Source organism: Pantherophis guttatus, chromosome 1, assembly GCF_059756535.1.
Source record: "Pantherophis guttatus breed Tessera chromosome 1, ASM5975653v1, whole genome shotgun sequence".
NCBI classification, from domain to species: domain Eukaryota; kingdom Metazoa; phylum Chordata; class Lepidosauria; order Squamata; family Colubridae; genus Pantherophis; species Pantherophis guttatus.
The window spans coordinates 108,099,695-108,124,111 of NC_142063.1; the positions used below are offsets into that span (position 1 = coordinate 108,099,695).

Sequence of the window (24,417 nt, forward strand, 5' to 3'; positions counted from 1 at the left end):
AGGGCAGGAATGGTTAGTACTTACTGCTTTGGTGTTCTAAAAGTAAGTCAAAGATAACTACTTGTATCATTGTTGATGCATCTTATTATAGCTTAATAAGATTCCAACTTCTATATTAAGACAATATCCTTAATATGCAGATAATGTGAAAAAATGCAGTTTTCTAGTTTACCAAAACACTTTAAACAGTATAGCAAGGCAACAAAGCCAGCTTGGAAGCCATGGAAACTTCACATTGTCATAGTTTTATGGTAAAATTTGGGATTAGATTCAGGTATCCAAATTATTTGACTAACTGCAGAAAAAACACTTTTCCTAGAACTGTTTTCTTTTTTTGGAAATACTACAGAAGAATTAGAAATACAAGAAAGAAAGAAATAGAAGAAAATAATACAGAATTGACAAAAATTTATAGTATTTAAATCTAGATGTGGAGTTTATAATCACAAGATAATTGTTATCATAAAAGGGAAATCCTTTCTTGGGCAATTAAATCATTATATTTGATTAATTTGAATAACATTGCCTCTAGTTATTTAACGCCACCTACTAGAAATACAGTTTGTGAGATCTTTTGAGGACTTTTTATGACTTTTTATGCCAAGTAAATAAATTAAAATGCAAATGCACACTTTTGTTTTCTTCTTAGAAATAATAGTTGGGGGCAAGGTTTAACTCTTCTTCCTACACCAGGCAGTCTTTTAAATATCTCCTCCTCCAGTAGTTGCTATTCTCTGAAAGAAATCTGACATCAGCACCAAGATTTGGAATAGAGAAATTAGGGAAAATAGACCTTCCTCATTTCCCCATATGTTACAATCCTAAACAGCCCCTCCTCTTTTATAACTATGCTTTTTACTTACACTTGCCTATGACTACCTTGTTGAAGATCAAAATGAATTGCTCAATTAATAGAAACATGCAGTTTTTCTTGCCTTAACTTTGGATTGGACAAAATGATTCATAGCTGTAAGATGTCATTCTGATAGCTGATGAGAATGATGCATGTGGAAAATGAAAGTGAAAGCCAGTCCCCAAAGGGTCGCTTATTTCTGTCACTAATTTTGGCTGCTAAAAATACTGTGTTTAATAGACTGAACTAAACTGTGTTATTTATTTATTTATGACATGCAGTAGATTGTGTCTCTGTATGTTATGATATACCTTCTCTAAAGACATTGTGAATTTGATTAATGCCTGTTCCTTTGTCTTTACAATTCCTGGGAGAAAGGAGACTGAGCACATGATAACTTTTTATGATATCCAATATGCATCCAATCGTGGGGTAGGAGTAGGGTTTAGTAAGATCAGGGGTGTGTCAACCTTGTCAACTTTAAGACCTGTCGACTTCAACTCCCAGAATTCCCTAATCAGCCATGCACCTGAGTTAGATCTTGGCAAAAAGAGGGATTTAGCCAGCCCTTTCTCCCAAGATATTTTTTCCATCAAAATCAGTTTTCCTATTGTAAATGCTATTACATTTACGGTGAGAAAAGGCTAAAAATATTTTAATGTACTTTGGGTTAGGAAGGAGCTATAAAGCCTATCTTATTTGAAAAAAAAGAGACCAAAGACAAAGGATTATATATTACATTTGTATCCACTCCTGGAGATATTTCTACTCTGATCAATTCTGTAAGCCAGAAAAAGAGATCCTTTTCAGGTTTGGAGAACGCCTCAGTCATGCGTTTCCTGTCTTTAATCCAGATTTATCCCGATACTATTTGTCGGGATAAATAATTGCAAAAGATTATGATCCTTACACTTAACTTCAGAATGTCTTTGTCCTGGGAAAGGCTTACTGGAACACTGAATGTGAATCCATAGATGTGAAGCTTTGTTATCTTTGAATGAAGAGAAATTGTGAATCAATGTGTTGAAACAGAAGCCTTTGCAGTAGTGAAAGCTGGACCAGAAATGATGCTTTAATTTGGGATGAAGCTGTTTGATGTAGTGCTTTGCCTTGTCTTCCACTAAGGCTGCTAGATACATTCCTTTGCTCCTTCCTCAAGTCACCTAAAGATATGAAATGTTCAGTTTGTAATCATGCTATCTGAATTTTAATAGTCAATGTAGAAAATGAATATTGTTTTCCTGCTGAAGGGGGCTGGCAGCTTGAATAAATATTACCAGTTTAATCATGCAAACATTCAGGGTCCCTTTTCATCTGAAGCACTGATTACTATAAAGCAGCCACAGAGATTTTCTTTTTTTCAGTGGGTTGCATAAGTAATGTCAGGATTTTTGTTTGTTTAAGCGGCAAACTTAAACTGGGATTATTAAATTCAGTAGTATATCTGCTTTCGTATGTTCCCTATGTGCATTCTCAATTATGACTCTGGGTTGACCTTGGGGGTTACAGCCCCTGTATTTGTGATAACCTAAAACTTCTAAGGATGCAGTGGGCCACAGAGTCAAATTCCTTGTGGAATGCATGGAAATGCATTTCTTGAAACACATAATTAGCATGTTATGGCTGTTAAATGATTTGTTGATAACAGCAGTACCAGATTAGTGGAACTGGTTTTACCTGCTTTAGACATCTGGTCCCAAAGACAGTTTTGTAGCATCATAGACGTATTTGTGTTAGAAGTACCGGTAAGAATAAAACCAGTAGAATGGAATTGGTTCTTGGTGTCAACCTTAAGTATTAAGAATGCACATTTGCATGTCCCTCAGTATAGTAAAAATATTAATACATGTGCTGCTTTTGCAAATGAGTGATTGCAGAGATAGCAAAAAAAAACAACCCAAAACCCCAGCTGGTACTTGAGCTGGAATTTTAATGATTTGATTCAGCACTGTAGCACACATGTTTTGAAGAATACAGAGCTATGTTTTTCCATTTCAAGACCAGATATAGAATTGTTTCAAATGCACATCATGTTATTGTTGGTGTCCGCATTTTAGTACCCTCAGCACACCAGTTGTAAAAGCATGGAAGAAGGTGGGAGGTTTTTCTGTATTCCCTGGGGAATCTTGCCTTCTGTCCCTGGGGCTGTGTTTGGAGAGGGGAGGGATGATGATCAGCACACAGCATTGTGAAGGGAGGTGGAGTGGGAGGCCTGCTGGTGGGGACTGTTAGTTCACAAAGTGAGTGGAATGTCATCATGTGCTGCTAGAACCAGTGTCAAGAAAGTTAACTGGTTAATACTAACCTGCTTAAGCATGTTGTGGAAACAGTGCCATAATGATAACAATACAATTGGAGAGATACCTCATAGGCTTTTATGCCTAGGTATTCGCTGACCATAATTAATCCCTTTATTTCTCTGCATAGTGTGCACTGTAATGTATGTGCTGTATTAATTTTTGAACTTGCTGATTGTTGCTATGAGAATTATTACCCTATTAATTATTTTTAACTATATCCCCACTTTCATTTTGTCTGTTTCCCAAGCACTGTGACTTACAAACAACCATGCATGATAAATAACCACAAGAAGCGTAAAAATGTCCTAAAAGATCTGATTAAAAGTGTAACAAGTCAGGGGCCATCCTAAGTGGGAACATTCAGTTACCATTGGGGATAAAGTAAGCCCAGTAAACTGAGACTTAACCATGTCCTTCTGTAGATAATTTCATTGTATAGGTTATGTTTTTTTCCTTTTAGAATCTCTTGGAAATCTCTATTAAGCCATCCACAGTATCTGCCTAAATATCCTTAGTAAAAGGGAAGCACTTCTCTGAATAATTGGTTCCACTGTCAACCATATTACCATATGCTAATAGTAAAATTAGCCTATAATAAGATGTTGGAAGGAGTTGTTCGATTATTGTTTAACTACAGTTCCCATGGCAGCCTTCAATAAAACATGCTGTGTATCTCCAATCTCTCTAACAGATATGACCCAGTTCAAGATGTTAGTTGTATTTTATACCAAATGATGGTGGACTTCATGAGGGCAAAGAAGAATAGTCAAGGCCTCTGAAAGGCACAAATCCTCTCAAGCACTGTGAAATTTGCATCTAAACAAATATTTATAGGACTTTGTCGTCAGAAAAATATGTACTTGCAAGGGTCTGAAAATAGTATCTAGCATTGCACTGCATAATTTCTACAGGCGGTTTTGGAGCATATGTACACTATCATTTGGTCCCATTGGGTACTGTGACTCAGAAATTGCCAAATGTTTTCAAACACTTAAAAAGTGTTCTGAGTATAATCTTTGTTTAGTGACTGCCTCATTTAGTGACTGTTTGCTATTACGACAGTGATCAAAAAGTTTACGACCAAGCCTTGCACTTGTGACCTTTGAAGGTCTGTAAAGCAAAGGAAAGCTGAAGTAAGATTGAAAGAACAGTTGTTGTTTCAGTTAACAACCACTTCACTTAATGACCAAGTTTCCGGTCCAGTTATGGTCACTAAACGAGAACTATCTGTATTACTTTTTCCAAAGGAACTTTATCTTCATTAATATTGACTCCTTCCTGTGGTGCAATATAATCTTATTCTTTTTATCTTGACCTTCACATTGCTGTTTAGGGTTGACCAAATACAGTATATTTGCTGAGCTTTGTTTTTTCCCTTCCTATCTATTAAGCATGGTTGCATTAACTGTTTCTTTATGCACCCTATCCTAATCAGCAGGGAAATTGATACCTCCTTTTTATGTTTCTTGTAAGTGATATTGTTTTGCTTAACAAACAAAAATGAGAGAGAACTTGTACTTACAACGCCTAGTTTCTCTATGGCATAGTATCTAGGAAGTATCTTCATCAGTTCACTTTTTGGTAAAGAGATGTTCTTTGATTGGCTAGCCACGTTGTAACAACCATTCTGCTGAAGTACCCATGTTTTCAAAAACCTAACTGTAGCCACTACCACCCCACCCCCATATTCAAAATCCATTTTACTAGGTAAAATACAGAAAGGGTGATAGCCGAATGGAATGGGGGAAATTCTGAAGATCAACTCCAACCTTTTCTTTATCACTTTAAAAGCCTAGAATATATATGCTAATTTTAGTTACGAGAGAGAATTTTTTTCTAATTTTATATTATTCTTGGGAAATTGTTTCAATTCAATTGTTTCAATTAATACTGAATATTTAATTTGTTTTAAGTACAGCTGTAATTATGTTCATGGGGTGGTTTTTTGTTTTGCTAAATATGGTATGATCTTTTTTTAAGGGTCTACCATTGGTCTTCAGTTTACTTACTTAAGACTGTTAAATTGTAAAGGCTTATTTAAGGGATTTCTGGTTAATGAATGATGCATTTTTGAGTACCTGTAGTGGAAAAGTGGATAATAAATAATGATTGTGGTGATAAAATTAATGATTATAATGTAAAAAATTAGATAACTTTTACTTATCCAGCATTCTTTAGAGCAGTATTTTTCAAAGTAGCATCCATCAGACTGCAGCTTCCAGAATGACTTCAGCCTAGCTAATTAGAAATGGTGGGAATTGCTTTCCCAACATATCGGGAGAGTTTTTCCAAAGTAGCCTTCCACCAAACAGGAGAAGCTCAACATTTTACTAAAAATAGATATCACAAGCAGGCTATGACCTAGTTTCTGCACATCCTGATCCAGAAACTAAGATTATTTCAGTCACGTTTCAGTGAAAAATGTGGGGAAAAGTTTTGGAGGCAAGTGACAAACTAACTTCAATTTTTAAAATATTGTAGCTCATCATAAAATGAGTAAAAGTATTTTTAAAGTAGCTAGTGCCCACTTCTCAGTTTTTGAGTACGTAGAAATAATTTTCAACAGATATTCAAAAGAAAATCTAAACCTATGAAGGAGTTAAGAGTTATTTTGTGAGAAAAAACTAATACAGAAAATTAATCCCTTAAAGAATTGATTCCCTGACGGATTCTATTCAAGGAGGGAATTGATTGCTTTAATGGTTTAAAAAGGATGTTGCCAACTCTGTTTTCTTTTTGTACCAATGTGACTTGGGTGCAGTGAAAATTCCTTCCTATATTCTCAAAGGAGAAATCTATATTTAGTGATTTGATCATCTCTGCTGTGGCCTTACAACTATAATCTCCTCAGATGAGAGAACTCCGCACCTAAGCAGCAATCATGCAGACTGAGGAACTGGCTGCTTGTGGTTGCCTGAAGCTATTTTTCTGAGCCGGAGAGGAAACTTGAAGCAGTGGCAGTCCCTCTAGGTAAGGGGATGAATGTTATGCTACTCCAGGCTTCCCACAGAGGGAAGATTTTGATGGATCACAGATGCTAAGCTTCAGCTATGTGGTGTTGGCTTTGAAGACATAACTGGGCAATGTACCACCTCATTTCCAGCTCTAGCTAGTGGCTGGTAGCCAAGATCTTTGGTTGCTCTGAATTCTCTGAGAAGTGACAAATTAACCTTAGTGCCAAAAATAGCCCAGCCTGTGCACTCAGAAAGAGGGTTCCACACTGGATCTCTGTGTGATTTATGCTAAGCTTATCTAAACTATGTTTTCCTGATACTCTTTATTCAGTGTAACTAAAGTGATTTAACAATCTCCTCTCATATTTTCCACCATGTACAGTAAGAAGATATATTAAAAATGCAAAAGAATGAGTACATATTAAAATGCGGAAACATTGTTTCATATCATTCTTTCTGATTAGGCTGGTCATTGGTCATGGATGCCTTGTCAAAAGTCCCTTCAAAAAAATCCATATAAACATCATAAACTGTTTCTGGTCATGAAGTTAAATGTTACGTTGAAAAGAAGAAAACAGAAAGTCTCTGAATTCTACTAGGAGGCATGAGTATGGGAGGGCTTTGTTTTTTTAATCAAGTAGCATATTCTTTTAATTCTGGCTTTGAAGATAACCTCTTGATGACTTGAGTGTGATGGGATTTCAGCCTGTTCTATTCCCAACACTGTGAACTGCTCTGCTTTTGCCTAGTATTACAGGCTAAGAGTTTCAGATTTGATCACTTATATTACACTAAGTTATAAAAAGTATCTGAACCTTCCTATTTGTTTGTAGCCAGTAGTGGAAAACAAAAAGTTTAATATTTAATTCACTTAATCCTCAAGTATTTAATTATTTTTCTTTTCTCCCATGAAAACCATACAATATGGTGGCAAATTTTATAGGCACCCTTTGAGATTACAAACTTCTACAACAGTAGATTGTAGTTTGATGGAAAGGGCTAAAACTAAAGCCAATATGCCTCAGGGTTAAAGGGACGACCCATGATGCAGTTGCTTTTCTCCTTCATCCCCCTTATATTGTCCTCCTTGAAGGTTACTTCTTTCTCAAAGTGTTGCCTGACCAAGAAGACCAAATTCCTTTCCTGTTATCCTCCTTTGCTCTCATGGTGATGATACTCCTGTGGCTACAGTCTCCTATTACATTATGACCTTCTAATGTCATCAGGTGATGACAGCTGTAGGTAGTATTATGATTTGCATTACACTTCTGCAGAGCCAAAATACTGTAAGAGAGAAATTTACTGCCTAGCACTGCAGTGGCTTTATTTCCAAAACAGGATTCTTGTCAACCTCTTAGAGAGACATCTAGCTTTACAGATTAACATAACTAATTTCCCTGGAATTTTTTTTCCTTGCCTCCAATGTTTGTGGTTTATTTGTTTGTGTCTTCAGTGTTTTGCCAAAGAGTGTGTTTGGATAAATCTGGCTGTAGTTCTTGTTTTAAAATAATAACATAGAAATGGTCTTTGAATAAAAGCAAGGACAGTATATATTTCATTTTTCTGAGTGCTGTCTTTGTTCATTTAAAAAAACCTTTGGTCTTTCAAAATTGTGCTGCAGTGCTGTGCTATTTAGCTAGTAGTCTTCAGATTTTATATGCCATTGCATTCATGATCAAGAAGACCAAACTGGACAGGTTTGACGACTCTCATTCCCTTACAGTTTGTTTGTCATTTGATTCATTAGCAGTAAAAACTGGGCATTTGACTGAAAGAACAAAACTTGTCTGGTTTGTTGTTGTTGTTGTTGCTGCTGCTGCTGCTTGAAATCAGATTATGCTGAGTGGTTGGATTGCTTAGTTGATTTTCTTGTGTGTTTGTTTCTTTCTCCCTGTCTTTTTGCCAGGGGCAAGTTGACGCTGCCGAAAGAGATGCTGGCTGGTTGTGGGGCAGGGACCTGCCAGGTGATTGTCACTACACCCATGGAGATGCTCAAAATCCAGCTACAAGATGCAGGCCGAATTGGTACCTTATCTCTCTCTCTCTCTCTACTTTCCTTACAGTGCTCATGTAATAATAGAAAATGCATCCAATGATTCCTAATAAGGAGAGAAAGCTAAGAGTGAGCTACTTCATGGATAGTGGGACTTGAGGCAAGCTATCCTAATTTAAGATTTTACAAAGAGAAAGATGCAGTTTTCCCAAACCATCCATCTTAGGCATAGATTTAGACTAAAATTTCCACCATGTCCTGAAAATGGGCAGGAGTCATGGAGATAACAGGATGTCCTCTATAAAACAATGACAGGATGCCAGATTGGGCAGATTGAGTTATTGTTACTCTTTTTTTTCACCCATTGCAATTGATAAAAGACTCAGCAGGTTACAATCACAATGTTATTAAAACATCCATGGTACAATTACACATCTGCATAAATAATCCCTAAAAGATTAAAAAAATTAAACCAAAGATAGAAACAGCTAACTAATAGCAGTAAATATACGAAATGGATGATTATATTAAGAGTCAAAAGGTTTCTTAAATAGCCCCATTTTTAATAGCTGAATTCAATAATAAAGTTTAGGAATACATTTGGAGTCTGACAAATTAGAGCTATGATAACATCAGTTTATTTACCCTTTGTTTATGGAGAAGTCTTTTCTCTTTTTGTCCAGACATGGGTGATTTACCTCATATATAGGACTCTTTTTTAATGAAACTGGATCTTATAAGTATTTAAATAGTGGAGTAAGGAAAGGAAAAATAATAGCTTTCTTGTGGTAGTAAATTAGTAAACTGGAGAACTCATGCAAGAAAGAGAATTAGTCACTTGATGTTTTTATTCAACTTGTTCTCTTTTCCCCACTTGTACAGTTGCCTTCCAAAGCCCTAGTTTTGCCTTACGCAAGTTTTATGTGCCACTCTTCTAATTCTTCTACACACGCCCACGCACCCACACAGAGACATACACACACTTTTTTTTGTGGACTGATCTACTTCAAAACAAAATCCAGTACTCAATCTGTGCAGAGCAGGAAAAGGATGAATATGTGTGCTCTGAAATGGTGGGACACACTTCACTTATTATATTAAATATTAATTTTACTGATTCAGGAATGGTTCATCTTCAAATGGACACCTTTCATTTGAAGGTGGAAGTGTTGGGGTGCGGGTCCCCAAGCCAACAGTTCATAGTGCTTGTGGGAGCCACTTCCACCTCCTTCTGGAGTGATGTTAGTGTGGGACATAGAGTTGAATGATAAATGACTGCTATTGTTGGAGCTGAGTCAGCCACACTGTTCATTTATTTCCTAAAGCCTCAGTCTAGTATAGACATTATCAAGCTAGACTGCTGTGAATGAGCTATATTATCTCTTTATACTTTTATTTGCCTCTTTGTCCCTGTCTCTGCATTTTTCAGTTCAAATAAGCTAATGCAGATTCTTATTCTTATTATTCTTATTCTTATTTGCAGAAAATTGCCACTGTAGCACAAAGGTTGATATATGTATCTTGTTTGCTCAGAAGCTATTTTAACTCTATACACTAGCTTTGGTAAGACTTCATGTAGCCTACTCTGTGGCAAAAAATAGAAAGATTACAAAGAGAGTAGTTAATGGGAAAAAGCAGAGGGTGTAGATTTTAAACATAAATTAAAATGTCTGCCCCTGATTTGTGCCCTTAGCTGATAACAGCAGAAATTCAGAGAGGGAAAAATAAAACTTTTACAAGATTAAGATTTGAGATTAAAGGTGATTTTTTGGTCTGGCAAGATCACAAAGCTTGTCAATACAAAGCTTCCTAAAAAACATCTGCTTTTCCTGAAGCAGTTAAGAAACAAATTTCAGAAGTGATTAGAAAAGGAATTATATGAACCCAGTGCCCTTTTAAAGGCACTGACTATAGTTTGTGCAAGGTGTCTATTTCCTGACCTCCCAGAGTTCTAAATCTGCCAGAGACCGCTGTCTTGCAGTCTCCTTGTGAGAAGCAACTGTGTGGAGCACTTGTGGTCAAGCTCAAATCCTCTCTTTATCCTGAGAGGAATTATCAAAGAGATGTCCACCTCTTCATTCCACTGTGGTTGTTGGCTCCACTTTTTGTGGTATCATTTTCAGTTTATGGTTTCTTTCCCAGAAGTCTTAATTTATTATTTTTAAATATGTTTTTAATACACTTCAAAAACATTAACATTTATTTTATAAAAAAACCCTAGTTGCTAGTATAATATTGTGTATAACCTAAATAGCATCTTAACTGTAACGATTATAACTATATTATTAATGAATGCAGCAGAGGTTGGTTCAGCAGATTCTGACCAGTTCTGGAGAACCGGTAGTGGAAATTTTGAGTAGTTCAGAGAACCGGTAGTAAAAATTCTGACTGGCCCTGCCCCCATCTATTCTCTGCTTCTCGAGTCCCAGATGATAGGGAGGAAATGGGGATTTTACAGTATCCTTTCCCTGCCACACCCACCAAGCCATGCCCACCAAGCCACACCCACAGAACCGGTAGTAAAAAATGTTGAAACCCACCACTGGAATGCAGGACTATTATATGTTATTATGTAAAATATATACAAAGACTAAATATGAATTATAAACTGTACAAACAACTATGTAGTGAAAAAAACGGGGAAGCAATTCTAAACTACCTAAGGAAAGAAAAAAAAGGTAACTGCCTGAAAAGGAAAAGAAAAAAGAAAAAATTACAAGAAATGTGAAGTAACACTAAAAACAAAAACCTACACCTACACTTACGTGGTATCTAATTCTAACTATAGGAGGGGAAGTTGAATAACGAAGAAAACAATGTATCAGGCTGCTGAAATTATATAACTTTCATTTCAACCGCATGATCCAATTTTTAAATAATGAATTAAACCTAGACCTTATACAGGTACCGTAGTCCTCGACTTAACAACCATTTGTTTAACAATGATTCAAAGTTATGATATCTTTGGAAAAAATGATTTATGAGATGTAATTGTAGTTACGACTGTCTCACACCCACATGGTCACTTGATTGTAATTCATGTACTTGGCAACCGGCTCATATTCAGGATCAGATGTAGCATCCTGTAGTCATGATCATGATTTCTGATATATATTTTTTGTCTATTTCCAGTAAAAAAAATACCCATTGGGGAAGCTGGATATGTTTAATGATCGCATGATTGTCATAAAACTGGATCCGACATTTAACAGAAATTCTGGCCACATCTGTGGTTGTAAATTGAGGACTAACTATACAATAATATTATCCAGCTAATTCAAAGGCTGAGTGTTGACAGTTTTATTAAACCAACATATAAAGTCTCAGGAATAGATATTCTTTCACATCAGTCCAAGCTTGATATACAGTAGCAATTTTTTTCATAGATACTGTCTTTCCCCGAAAATAAGACCCTGTCTTATATTTTTTTGAACCCTGAAATAAGTGCTTGGCCTTATTGCCATGCGCTCAAAAGCTCGATTGGGCTTATCAGGGGATGTCTTATTTGGGGGAAAACAGGGTAGAAGAATTCTAGATCTTTCAAATATAGTATATCAATACATATTATATTGGTCTTCCAGGAACCTGGTTCAACATAATGGTAATAGCTAACCAATAAAAAATTACAAATGAGCATACCCTTGGCATATGTATCAAAGTAATCTTTGAATAAGAACAAGCAAAATTCTTGTGTCTTGTGCTTCATTTATTCTGAAGTCAGAGAAGAATACCTTTTTAACAGCTTACCCATCTGTTGTGGTTTCCACTTGTGCTGCATCCTCAGACTAAAATGGAAGAAACTAAGTGGTTTTGCTGTTTTGGTTCCTCTACAGCTGCTCAGAAGAAGTCCATGATAGGACAAGCTCAGCTCAGCCCGTCATCCACTGGCACTGGAGCTGCAGAGTCGGTGGTAGAGACGCGAATGACAGCGATGCAAATCACAAGAGATTTGCTTCGGAGCAAAGGCATTGCAGGACTGTATAAAGGACTTGGAGCCACGTTGCTCAGGTTGGCATTTTCTCCAGACGTACACACCACCATTTCAGTGGCATGTGTGTGTTTAGGCAAAAGGTCCTAATGTATGGAAATTCCTGCCTTTGAGCACAGCCACTTGGCTCTATTCCCATTCAGAAGAAATCATGTGTTTCTGTCAGAAGTGTTCTATTTATTATTTCTGAGGTATTTCTAAAATTATGTTAAGAATCACTACTGCTTGCTGCTGATTTGGCTAGTCTCAGAAGATTTCTTTGCATGTAAATTGGAAGCAAGAAGATATTATAGGAGAGAAGAAGGGGCTTGGCTGGAAAGGGGGGGGTCCAAATGAGCACCATTACCTTCGCTTGAGCGTTCATTCAGTCAGGAAGGCCAAAAACTTGCCAGGGATGCTCTGTGAGGTAGCTTTATGGAGCTAAATGCAAATATAAAGTACGAAACAGAATTACTTTCTCAATGTATACATCAGATAGTTATAATGAACATGTGTGTGGCCAACTAGTGCTATTATGGGACAGAAAGAAACAGCTTTTCAAAAATCCCACTCATTGTGTGCCTCTCTTTTTGTAGGGACGTCCCATTTTCCATTGTTTATTTTCCACTGTTCGCCAACCTAAATAAATTGGGTCAGAAGAGCCCTGATGTCAAGGCTCCATTCTATGTCTCCTTCCTGTCTGGATGCGCAGCAGGCAGCACAGCAGCCGTAGCTGTCAATCCTTGTGATGGTAAGTACTTTTATAGCATTCATTGGGGGTGTGGGGGCAGGAAGATCCATCAACATTGCTGGCTATGGATGTTGAGGAAAATAACCAAAACAAAACAAAAACAGTAAAACAGACATTTAAAAACTGTAATTAAAATAAGTCCTAAGTGTTTGGAATATTTTAAATTAAAATTAGCTCCACACATCAAAGGCAAATTTGGAAAAACCTTGTCCTTATTGGCAAATGAATATCAGAATTCTGCTGTGTTAACACTGTCCATATATTAGCACAGCAGAATTCTGATGTTCATTTGCTAATGTGGACAAGATTATTGGGATAATTTATTCTCTGCTGCTATTCCCAAGAAAAGCAAATAACCAGCTAAGGCAATCCATGTGGAATGAAGGGTTAACTCCAAACCATCTGAAGGCTCCACATGTCTTCCTCTGAAGCATCAGAGATTTTTCAAGGAGTTGGTTTACACATGTTGAAGTCTATACTTCTCATGAATCATCCATTCAGACACAGTTTACTGAACAAAATTTAGATTATAAATGGTTAGTCTTTGGTGAAACTCAGAAAAGATGTACCAACTAGGAATACTAACACTATTGGTTTAGATCTAACCCTATCCCTAACCCTAGATTCATTTTCACTGGAAATGCAATCTTCCCATATATTTTGGTGGGGTCCACAAACTATTCCAAAGGAAAAATTGTCACATCTCTTCCCTTAGAAAATCTCTAAGAATATATTCTTAACAATACTATTCAGCCATGACTCCATGTAGACCTAACCTGAACCCTAACCCTATTTTCATTTTGATTAGCAAAGAGATTTTTGAGTGTATGTTACTCAAATGTTTGTAATCCACAAACAACACTGAATGAAAAGCTCTCGCAGTCTTTGATCTTAGAAAACTGCTAAGAATCTATTGGCTACTTAGGTTTTGGGCATGATTCCAAGTAGACATAACCTTAACTCTAACCTTAACCGTAGATTCATTTTCATTGGCAATTGATATTCCCATATATTTTACTGTAGTTCACAAACAAATTTCAACAAAAAGCTGTCACCATCACTTTTCTTAGAAAACCACTAAGAATATACAGTACAATTTCCCTAACAATACTTTTCAGCCATGACTTCAAGTAGACCTAACCCTAACCCTAACCTGAGATTCATTTTCATTGGCAATGGGATTTTCCCATATATTTTAGTGTGGTCCACAAACTACTCCAAAGGAACAGCTATCAACATCGCTTTCCTTAGAAAACCCCTAAGAATCCCTCCCTAGTATTAATTTTTTGCCATGAGACCTAATCCTCACCCTAGATTCATTTTCCTTGGCAATGGGATTTTCCCATGTAATTTACTGTAGTCTACAAACAACTCCTAACAAAAAGCTATCAACTTTCTTTAGAAAACCTCTAGGAAACTATCCCTAGCATTATTATTTTTTGTCATGACTCCAAGTAGACCTAACCTTAACCCTAACCGTAGTTTCATTGGTAGTGGAATTTTCCCATATATTTTACTGTGGTTCAGAATCAAATCAGAGAGAAACTTGGTCAATGTTGTTTCTTTAGGAAACCTCTAAGAATCTATCCCTATCATTACTTTTGGGCATTACTCCAAGAAGAATTAACCTTAGATTCATTTTCCTTGCTAATGGGATTTTCCTATGTATTTTACTGTGATCCAAAAATGACTTAGAATGAAAAGCTATCAACATTGCTTTCCTTAGAAAACATCTAAGAATGTATCCCTAACATTAATTGTTAGCCATGTCTCCCAGCAGACCAAACACTAACCCTAAACCTAATTCTAACCCTAACCTAGATTTATTTTGATTGGCAATGGGATTTTCCTATGCATTTTACTGTGGTCCACAAATAACTGTGAACAAAAGGTTGTCACCAGCTCTTTTCTTAGAAAACTGCTAAGAATATTCCCTATTAATACTTCTCATCCATTACTCCAAGTAAACCTAACTCTAACCTTAGTTTCATTTGTATGACAATGGGATTTTTCCCATGTATTTTATTGTGGTTCATAAACAATTTCGAACAAAAAGCTGTCAACATCTCTTTCCATTGAAAACCTCTGAGTGTCAGGGTCTGAAAGCTCTTACCCCTTCTTTTATTTTTACTTTACAGAGAAGTAAGGGGGGTCCCTTCTGAAATGATCCCCACTTAGATTAGTTCTAAGAACAATGTTCTAAATCAAGATTAAATATTAATATGTTCTTGGAGTGAGAATTGATAAGATCTTTTCCAGTACAGCTTTGATTGATTGATTGAATAGAAGTATCTGTAACAATTGAAAAACTTGCAAAAATAACTTGACACAAATGAAGGCACTGATTATAACAAACTCTACTACTATATATTTCTGCAGTAATCAAGACAAGACTTCAGTCCTTGCAGAGAGGAGTCAATGAGGACACATATTCAGGGATAATAGACTGTGCCAGGTAAATTATCTCTGTCTGAAGGATGTTGTTAATGAGTAGTTAACAGAGGATTAGCAATGGAAGGATAGTATCTTGAGAGTGGTTGGCATAAAACTTGCTACTGCTTCAGCAAGCAATCATAGAATGATCCAACTATGGTAAAAAAAAAACACCTCTATGGTGATATCCTCCACATTACAACTGGTCCAAGATAAGATCCAAGATACAACAGGTCCAGATTTAGGGTGTTATCCTTGTTGTCTGTTGAGACCTCAGTGACTTGGATCAGGTCCATGGTTACCATGGTGATCCTTAACCACCCCATAATCTGTGTCACTCACAAGAAGCTAAACCCCAAGAACTAGCAACCACAGAGACTGAATGGCTAACTCAGCAATAGAATTCTGGCAGAATTCTTGCTACAAGCATGGAGACCAGTACAACAGCAACAAATCCAGCAGCTCTCTAAAGCCCATCTTGAAGGGGTTTACATCAGATTATGTCCAGAGCAGAGCTTCTGAAAGCTTTCAAGACCTCCTGGTTTGCAATTGTTATCCCCACCCCCCACCCTATTTCATGGCTGGTGCCAGACCTGAAACCTAGGTGGGCTCATGTTCAAGAGTGGTACTTTCTCCTCTGGGCCCCTTCCCAGAGGAGGCGTGTAAACCTGACATGTAAAGTGGTTGATCTGATACTGGCTTGGCATCAGGGGTGAAATGCTCCCGGTTCGGACCAGATCACCCAATCCGGTAGCGATGGCAGCGGGTGGTTCGGAGAACCGGTAGCAAAAATTCCTGCGGGCCCCCCCACCAACCATGCTCAGCTGAGTCGCACGATCATCAGAGGGTTTTTTTTTTTTTTTACTTTTAAAAGCATTTTTTCTACAACCTCTTCCGACTAAAAAATGCTTTTAAAAGTTAAAAAAAAAAGCCTCTGATGATCGTGTGGCTCAGCTGGGATCCTCAAAGGCTTTTCTTTTTTTTTTTTTTATTAAATATTTTTTTATTTTTTCCAAACATAAACATAAAAAATATCTTTCAAGAACGAAATCTTAATCCGGTCATTGATAAGTATGCTAATTTTACAGATAAAAACAAATATTTTAACATAAATTCTAACATCTTAATTTAAGCCTTTCTATTATATCACCATAAATCTTAATTCCCAAATAGACTTAACTCATTTTTATATTCAATTATAAATCGAAATTCAATACAGCTCTTTCTAAATTTTTCTCCATTGCTCCTTTTCAACAATAAAATACAGAATTTTTTTTTAAAAAAAATAATTTAACCTCTTAATCTATATATTTACCTTACCATTTTATCACCACAGATCTTAATTTCCAAATATATACAACTCAGTTTTTATTTCAATTTATTAATCAAAATTCTTTCTGTTCTTCTTAGTATCTACACCCATTTCATCCAATCTTTAAATCTTAAACTTTTACACAGACATCTCAAAGTTTTTCATTTCATTTCAATTGTCGTCTAACATTTTCTTTTTCACCCTTTATTAATAACTGTTCTCCAGTGTATTCTCCTCCATTACTCCTCCTATTGTTTGGTTGATTTCCAGCATAACTTATTTTGGCTGAATTTCAACATATTCTCCTCCATAACTCCAACTATTGTTTGGCTGATTTCCAGCATTTTCCAGCGTTTTGGCTGATTTCCAGCATGCTTTATTTTGGCTGATATCCAGCATATATTCCTCCGTACTCCCATCAATTGTTTGGCTGATTTCCAGCATCTTTTATTTTAGCTGATTTCCAGCATATTTTCCTCCACATCTCCACCTTTTGTTTAGCTAATAACCAGCATATCTTATTTTAAGTATTTCCTTTTCAATATATTTCAATATATTTGTCTATGAATCAACTATTTCCAAGTATACTCTTCCAGGGTGTTTCCCCATCTGTTTCTTAATATTAATCATTTCCAACATATGTTACATTCAATCTCAATTGTTACTTCAATCTGTGTACCTTATTGTACCATCCATAATCATTAACAATTAATCATAATTCTCCTTCTCAACTTTGTTAGCAATTTAAAATTAAAACATGTTACATCAAATTATACTTTTATAAAAATATCACTTTTAACCACCTTAACTTCAAACTTCTATTTTAATTATTTTCTTTTGTTTTCTATCTTTATTACCACACAGGCACCTCCTGTTTTTATTTAAAGCTCATTTAAACTTTTAAGCATTTTAACATTTAAACATTTAAGCATTGCCTTTTAATTTTATCTATTTTATTTCTTCATTTCCCTATCTGTCCATAAGTATTTCAATTTGTAGTCAGTACTTCCATGCTTAAACCTCTGTATATCATTTTAATTCCATTGTAGAATCTGTTTCCTGTAAAGTCCATCAGTTTCCCCACTTTTATTCCTGTGTCAGTTCTTTTGTTGCTACGCCAATTAATTTCAATTTTATTAGTTCCATTGTATTTCTTCTTTCTTTGTGAGTCCATCTGTAGACAGAATAGGAATCTCCAAAATCCAAAAGTCCATAGTTATTTTCAAAGTAATCCAAAATAAATAGCAAGTCAAAATGGTTCTTTTTCATGCAGAGGGCAAATTTCTACAATCCACACTTTTGCTTAGTCACGGATACAATCACCATTTTGAAGCAACTATGTAACTATCCGTTTGATCGCTTTGTCTGGCTTTTAAAGGTGCCAAGTCCTTAATTATCACTTTTCTCTTTTTCCAAGGATCAGGTCTGCTACAATTTAAAAAAAGAAATTCAAATATCTAATTTTAATTTGTTAGTAGTCAGTTCATTCCAATCAATCAGTACTAAAGTAGATTTCTTAAAGGGTCTTTATCTCCTTTCATTACTTTACACAATCTTCAAGCCCCACAGATCTTCAGCCGCTGTTTAAGGCTGGGGATCTTATTAGTAAACATCAATGCTCTATGGTTATTTCTCACCTGGGTTGGTGTCACTCACCCGGCTTCAGAGCACGTCGCTCTTTTTTCCTTCCTCCTGCGCATTTCTTGTCCCAGTTTGTCCCAGCTTTATGGCACACACCCCCCCCCGCCGACTCAGAGGATTTCCTCCCGCCTCCAAGGAACTTGCCTGTTCCTCTCGGCCACTCAAGGTGTCCCTCTCTTTCCCCTGTCCCTACAGGACAGGTTCAGTCTGCAGACCTGTCGGTGGTTCGTCAGTTGGGGTTTTTGCGGGGCTCATGAGAGCCCGCTATTTCCCTGACTGCATCGCCGTGATGCCAAAACGGAAGCCCCCCTCAGAGGCTTTTCAAAGCATTTTTTTCTGCAACCTCTTGGCCGAAGAGGTGATAAAAAAAATGCTTTGACAAGTCTCTGACGATCCCAGCTGAGTTGCCTGATTGCCAGAGGCTTTTCAAAGCATTAGAAAAAATCCTTTGAAAAGTTAAAAAAAAAAAAAGTTGGCCACGCCCACCCAGTCACATTACACACACACCCCACCAAGGCACGCCCACAGAACCAGTAGTAACACATTTTACATTTCACCCCTGCTTGGCATGTTTTCCAACTCCAGACAGTGTGGTTGTAAACTATGTTTTGTGGATTAATGCAATGTATTCAACAAACTGTTATTAAAACCAATCATAGTTTAACATGATATTTGAAGCCAATGGTGATTTCATCTCTTTTCTCTGTGTCTTTTTCTAGGAAAATCTGGCGTAATGAGGGTCCCTTGGCCTTTTTTAAGGGGGCATATTGCAGAGCCTTGGTCATTGCCCCACTCTTTGGTATTGCACAAGTTGTCTATTTCATCGGCATTGCTGAATTCATCCTCGACATGTTTCCACGGCATCGGGATTAACCTCTCACCCTTCTTCTCATCCAATTGGAATTCATCATAGTATTTTTGTCATTGTGATGTCAGAGCAACGGCACAAAGGGTTTCAAGCAGTAATAGTGGGAATGAATGTTGTCTCTAAAGTTATTTTTCCTCATATCAACATGGCCCTGAGGAGGGATACCTAAATAGTCATATCTGTTTTTTAATTATCAATTTTAAAGACACTGCTTAACACAGACTGTCTGACTGGCCTGCTGTTCCTCTTGTCTAGTGGAAGATGAGCCCCCTCTCCCCTTTTCTGGAATTGCCAACAACTCAAGAAGGAGCAAAAGAACAGGACGTGTTTCCATGCCTCTATTCTTGGGGTTAGGTCTCTGGAGAAAAGAATCAATTGGTACCCAATAAAAGGGAGGTCAGTTTGACCCAGGCAATTACTGAGATCAAAATATTTGTTTTTAGATGAGTCTCCTAAACATCCCTTCTCCAAATTAGCTGGACTTAATGAACTTTTGAATATTAAGAGAGGGCAAAGGGAAAGCTGCATCTTAATGTTTTGATTTTATGAAAAGATCACCATAATAGGCCCATGTGGGAAAATGTACTCAGGACAACTGTGCATTTGCCCTCTGAAACCTCAACTTTTGGAAATGTCCAGGGTCATGAATGTGAGCCATGACAGTTGGGGGAAACCAAATTACTTTGAATTTTTTTAAAAAAAGAATATGCTGGATAAAACTCTAGTCTAATAACATAAATACTCCTCTGTTTCAGCCTGAGATGCTGCTCTCCATGCTACTTTTCACCCCATCCTGGTTTCACATGTCTCTGTCTTTTAATCAGTGTATAGAATGTGTTTATTGCGCCCTTATTTTTGTTTGGGATCATAGCAAGACCAAAGGCAACTGAACTCTCTTGTGGCTGGTCAGTGCTATAAAAAAGCTGGGGAACAGAGCATGAGGGAGGAAAACCTTGTATGTTTCTTTAGACACACCAAAGTCAAAGAAGTTTAACCTATATACCAGCAGATTATCATTTTTTCCCCTGAACAACAAATTGCATTTTTGAGATGCCAGTTTTTATTTTAAAGGGGAAGTTTGTGTATTTATTATTTTCATAAAAGTCAACCATGCATATATGTTCTCATTTTAAGCTGGTTTTCTGTTGTTTTTCCCTTACATTTGCTGTTTCAGTGGAAAAAGCCATTCCGTTATTGGCTGTTTCTTTCTTTTTTTGTTCTTGGCTTTGGTTAGTTCAGTCAGCTGCTTTTCTTTGAATATCCTTTTTGAATATCAAACATTGGGAGATAAATTTTTTTAAAAAGATTTATCTTCAAAAATTACAACACTTTTAGGGGACAGAAGATCCAATGTTTGGCATGTTTTGCTTGCATTTTAGACTTCTTGTCTCTGTAGATTGCTTTAGTTGCTAGTATCTTCATTCCCTATAAAAACAATTTTTATACATAGTTGTCTTCTCTATTCAGAAATGTTCTTGGATTCCAAATCTGAATGTTTACTATGTTCACGTTCCTTATGAGATCTTTTGAATGATAAGGATTTTTTTTTAATGTGTCATTAATTTTTCTACTTGCTCTTTCAAATTTAATGTAAAACCATGTCTGTTTTGGAAAATTAGTTGTAGGGTTGGAGATGGTCAAAATAACTGTGGGGCAGGTAAGACTGGTTTAGAATAGAAGCTATATTTAATAATTTGTTTCATGAGACACAGATTTTTCTTGAAATCCTTTTATAAGCATTTAATCATGATTTAAAACTTCTTTTGCAACATTTCTTTCACCCAGCTAATCTGACATCACTTCAAAAAAAAGAACGCCTTAAGATTTCATTGTTAAACCAAGAAATATAATGGCACATAATATTTGAATTCACTGCAACGATATATTTTGATATTTTTGAAACAAATTAAGCAAAATTGTGGGTTTTTAGGAAGCACAAAATTAGGATTAGTTGATGCACTTTAATAAGTAAAGTTTAGATCCTTATTTTAATTAACATTTAGTTAGATGAAGACTTTAAAAATATGACTGTCATTTTTTAAAAAAAAGAACCAAATGTTTAATGTCCTCTACAATAGTGTCTACAAGATTAATGGTCTGAGATTCTATTTTAATTTCAAGTAAACTTTTGCTTGGGTGAAAGCATGGATAAAGAAAATTATTTATACCTCAACTATGTCCAGATTAATAAAATTGCCACTAGATTGCAGCTGCATGCTGTATCAGGCAGATTTCCTGCTGATTGTGGGTCAGCAATACTGCTGGAAAAGGAGAAAAAGCAGTATTTTGGGGCAAGGAAAACTTTACCATGCTCCAGATACAGTAAAATAAGGTGTCACTATTTCACAGGCCTTCATATTATCTAGCAATGTAACACCTAATGCTAATATTTTAAAGGCATGCTTATGCTGCAGAGACAATCTAATTGGTGTGTAATTAATGTTTGTCTGAATGCTTGTCAGGGGCTTGTGGCTCTGTGGAGCCATAGTTAGCTGGGTTCTTTTCTTGTAGGGAAATTGTGAATCACTGCGATATTGACAGTCTCTTAGGTTTCTTGATTTCCAAAGGTTTACTTGCAAGTGCTCACTTTAAAAAGAAACCCTCACAATGTGACTTCAAGCATATTTTAAGTTGTAGAAGTTTTTCGTCTTGTTTTAACAGATTTGAGTTTTTCTACTTAAGGTGCAAGAGCTTTGACAGGCCTCTTGCAGCCTATGGTGACTTTTGCACATTCCATGTAACACAGTTATATTTAGGATAATCTTGATAAAGCAAAAAGATTGAACTGACAATGAATTGCTTGTATTGTTTTTAAGTATGTGATTGAACTGCTAGGTGAACTGCTCCTTATTTTTATACAGTGAGCTTCCCATTGCTTTTCTTTATCAGTCTGTATTTCAATCTTTGCATGAAAGCACAGGAACTTGTTGGCAAGTAAAAACTCTCTTAATTGCATGTTTGGAAGAAGATGTGCTGGAGGTGAGCATCTAAAAATGGCCCACTTGGTACAGTAGGTCTGGGGACTGCCTTAGAAGAAAACTGTGAAGGTCCTGCCTCTAGCAATATCCATCTAGAGTTTGGATGGTGATGATCATTAGGAAGGGAAGTTGAGAACTGATGTATATTAAACTGAGGTGGAATAGAAGTTAATGGTGTTGGGTTTTTAATAGAATCATGTGGATGTCATTTTGAACTTTTTCTGCTTTTACTTTGGACATACTATGGAAGACAATGCGTACAACATAAAATGCATATAACATTCTGGTCTACATAAACTTGTTAGCTAATAAATGATATCACATTTTATATTGTTCCCCACCAGTGTAACATCAATATAAAGCTCAATCCGAGGTCTAATCATGTGCTGGTTAGTTGTTGTCATTTTTTAAATTGTCTCTGACCCCATTTTTGTCTGTACTCACAGGGTACAAGCAGGTTAACAGGTAACATGTCTTAGCCACTGCGTGCTAACTGAGAAGCAACAAATTTTCAGGAGTACGTTTCATTTACTAAATACAGATTAAGTATTCTAGGTCTTGTGCACAAGAGCTCAGAAAGGACTCTGGTTGATTAAATAATAGTATCATGATTAAACATGATAATAGCAAATATCGGCTATTTGCTGATCCCTTCTCAAGTTCTAAAAATATAATGCTATTTAATTAAAATGGGTATTGTGGATTAAACATAATTTAAAAAGCTGATGGGGTGGGTGGGTGCCCAGAAGAGATTTGAAGGCTGCAATAATTTTCCTCCAGGAAAAATGTCCCCTTTTGTTACAATCCTCTAACTTCAAATCTCTTCTCTGAATGCAAATCTGACATTAACTGCCATTATTAATATCTTAACAAATCTCAGTTTAAGCCTGGTTCTATGGGGGAATATAGTGGGGGACATTAACAGGGAAAGGGCATCACAGAGTGACTTTTGTATCCTTCTTCTGAATAAAGCCTATTTCATGAATGTTACCACCCAGATACTCATTTAAGGGAATTCATTTTGTTAGTACTTCAAAATATTTTAAACTAAAACTAGAGATAGACTCTCCTGTAAATTATTATGTAAGCTAAAATGAACATACATTCTTTACTCTGTGAGCTTCTACTGAAATCTTTTGCATTAGGAAAGTTTAATGCTGAAGATAACAAAATAGTAAAATTTGATTCTACACTTTCCATCTATCAAGAATTACTTTTTGCCACAAAATATTATTAAGCAGCATTTAAATACAGATAAAACCATCTTATAAACAAAGCAAATTAATAAATACAATCAAAACCCTTTTGTGTCAGGTTTTCTTCTCATATGCACTTTGTCCTCTGGATTTTTAAAAGCAATTGGATTCTGTGAAAATTACAATGGTTTGTAATTAATGATGACAATATAACTGTAGAACTTGGGAAAAATAAATCATTAGCAGATTCATTTAATTAGGCATGATTCTGATTCACAGAAATCAGTGAACTTTTATTGAGTAACACCAACAGAAGAAAATATCTTACATATGGATAGTTTCTGTACTTTAAATAATTCTTGGTTATTGATGTTGGTTCAGTGGTGGTTGCTACCGGTTTGCCCTGGATCAGGCAAACCGGTAGCGGCGGTGGTGGGAGGCTCCACCCACCCACTCAGACGCTTCTGCGCACTAGCGAACCGGTAGCAAACTAAATTGAAACCCACTACAGTATTGGTTATATAAAGAGCTATTTTTCATAGAATCTGTTATTCCTTTTTGAAAAGTTATTTTCAGAAGACTTATCTGTAGAGCATATTCCTAACCATTAACCAAATCTACCTCTTTTTTTTGACAGAAATTGTCCCAAACCAGGCCAAGACATTTATAATACAATCCTGTAAATCTCTAACTGGAATTATTTCTGAATTTAAAACTAAAAGTATCTCATGCTTCAAATATATGTTTATTAAATGATACATTTGCTGATTGTCTTTTCTGAAAACTTGGGCCTTGCTTTAACATGATTTTTTGAAATTAGGAAACAGTTCTAGCTTTTATTCCTCTCAGAAATACGTAGTAGCTCCTATATGTAACATTCTGTCAAAAGTCTTATCAGTGAAGGTCAGATTTTAGACCATATTTTAAAAGTATAATTTGTAAAGCTAGTAGATACACTGTATTACAGCCGAGTAGGATCTTTTTCATGTGCAGCTTTGTCTTCCCACCATGTTAGATGGGAAAATATTTTAATACTCTCATATCCTCCTTTGAAAGTGGTTATGGTTCTGCCATCAAGAAGAGAGAGTATTGGTCCAGAGCAACCTGGATCTACAGGGTAGGATATAAGCACTGGATAAACAAATGAGGAAATGGAGGATGATTCCTGCTT

The 24,417-nt window shown here is 36.2% G+C and overlaps 1 protein-coding gene across 5 annotated transcripts in view; it reads left to right on the forward strand.

Annotated features, from left to right (window-relative positions):
• Window positions 1–23,353, forward strand: part of SLC25A22 (solute carrier family 25 member 22) — a 67,959-nt gene extending 44,606 nt beyond the window's left edge. For all 5 annotated transcript variants that reach the window (XM_034416812.3, XM_034416816.3, XM_034416814.3 and 2 more), the window contains 5 exons: window positions 8,014–8,132; window positions 11,934–12,108; window positions 12,664–12,818; window positions 15,198–15,273; window positions 18,924–23,353. In XM_034416812.3, the coding sequence (XP_034272703.1) occupies window positions 8,014–8,132; window positions 11,934–12,108; window positions 12,664–12,818; window positions 15,198–15,273; window positions 18,924–19,077 (679 nt within the window). In that variant the 3' untranslated portion in view covers window positions 19,078–23,353. The remainder of the gene's footprint in view (window positions 1–8,013; window positions 8,133–11,933; window positions 12,109–12,663; window positions 12,819–15,197; window positions 15,274–18,923) is intronic.
• Window positions 23,354–24,417: the final 1,064 nt, after the last annotated feature.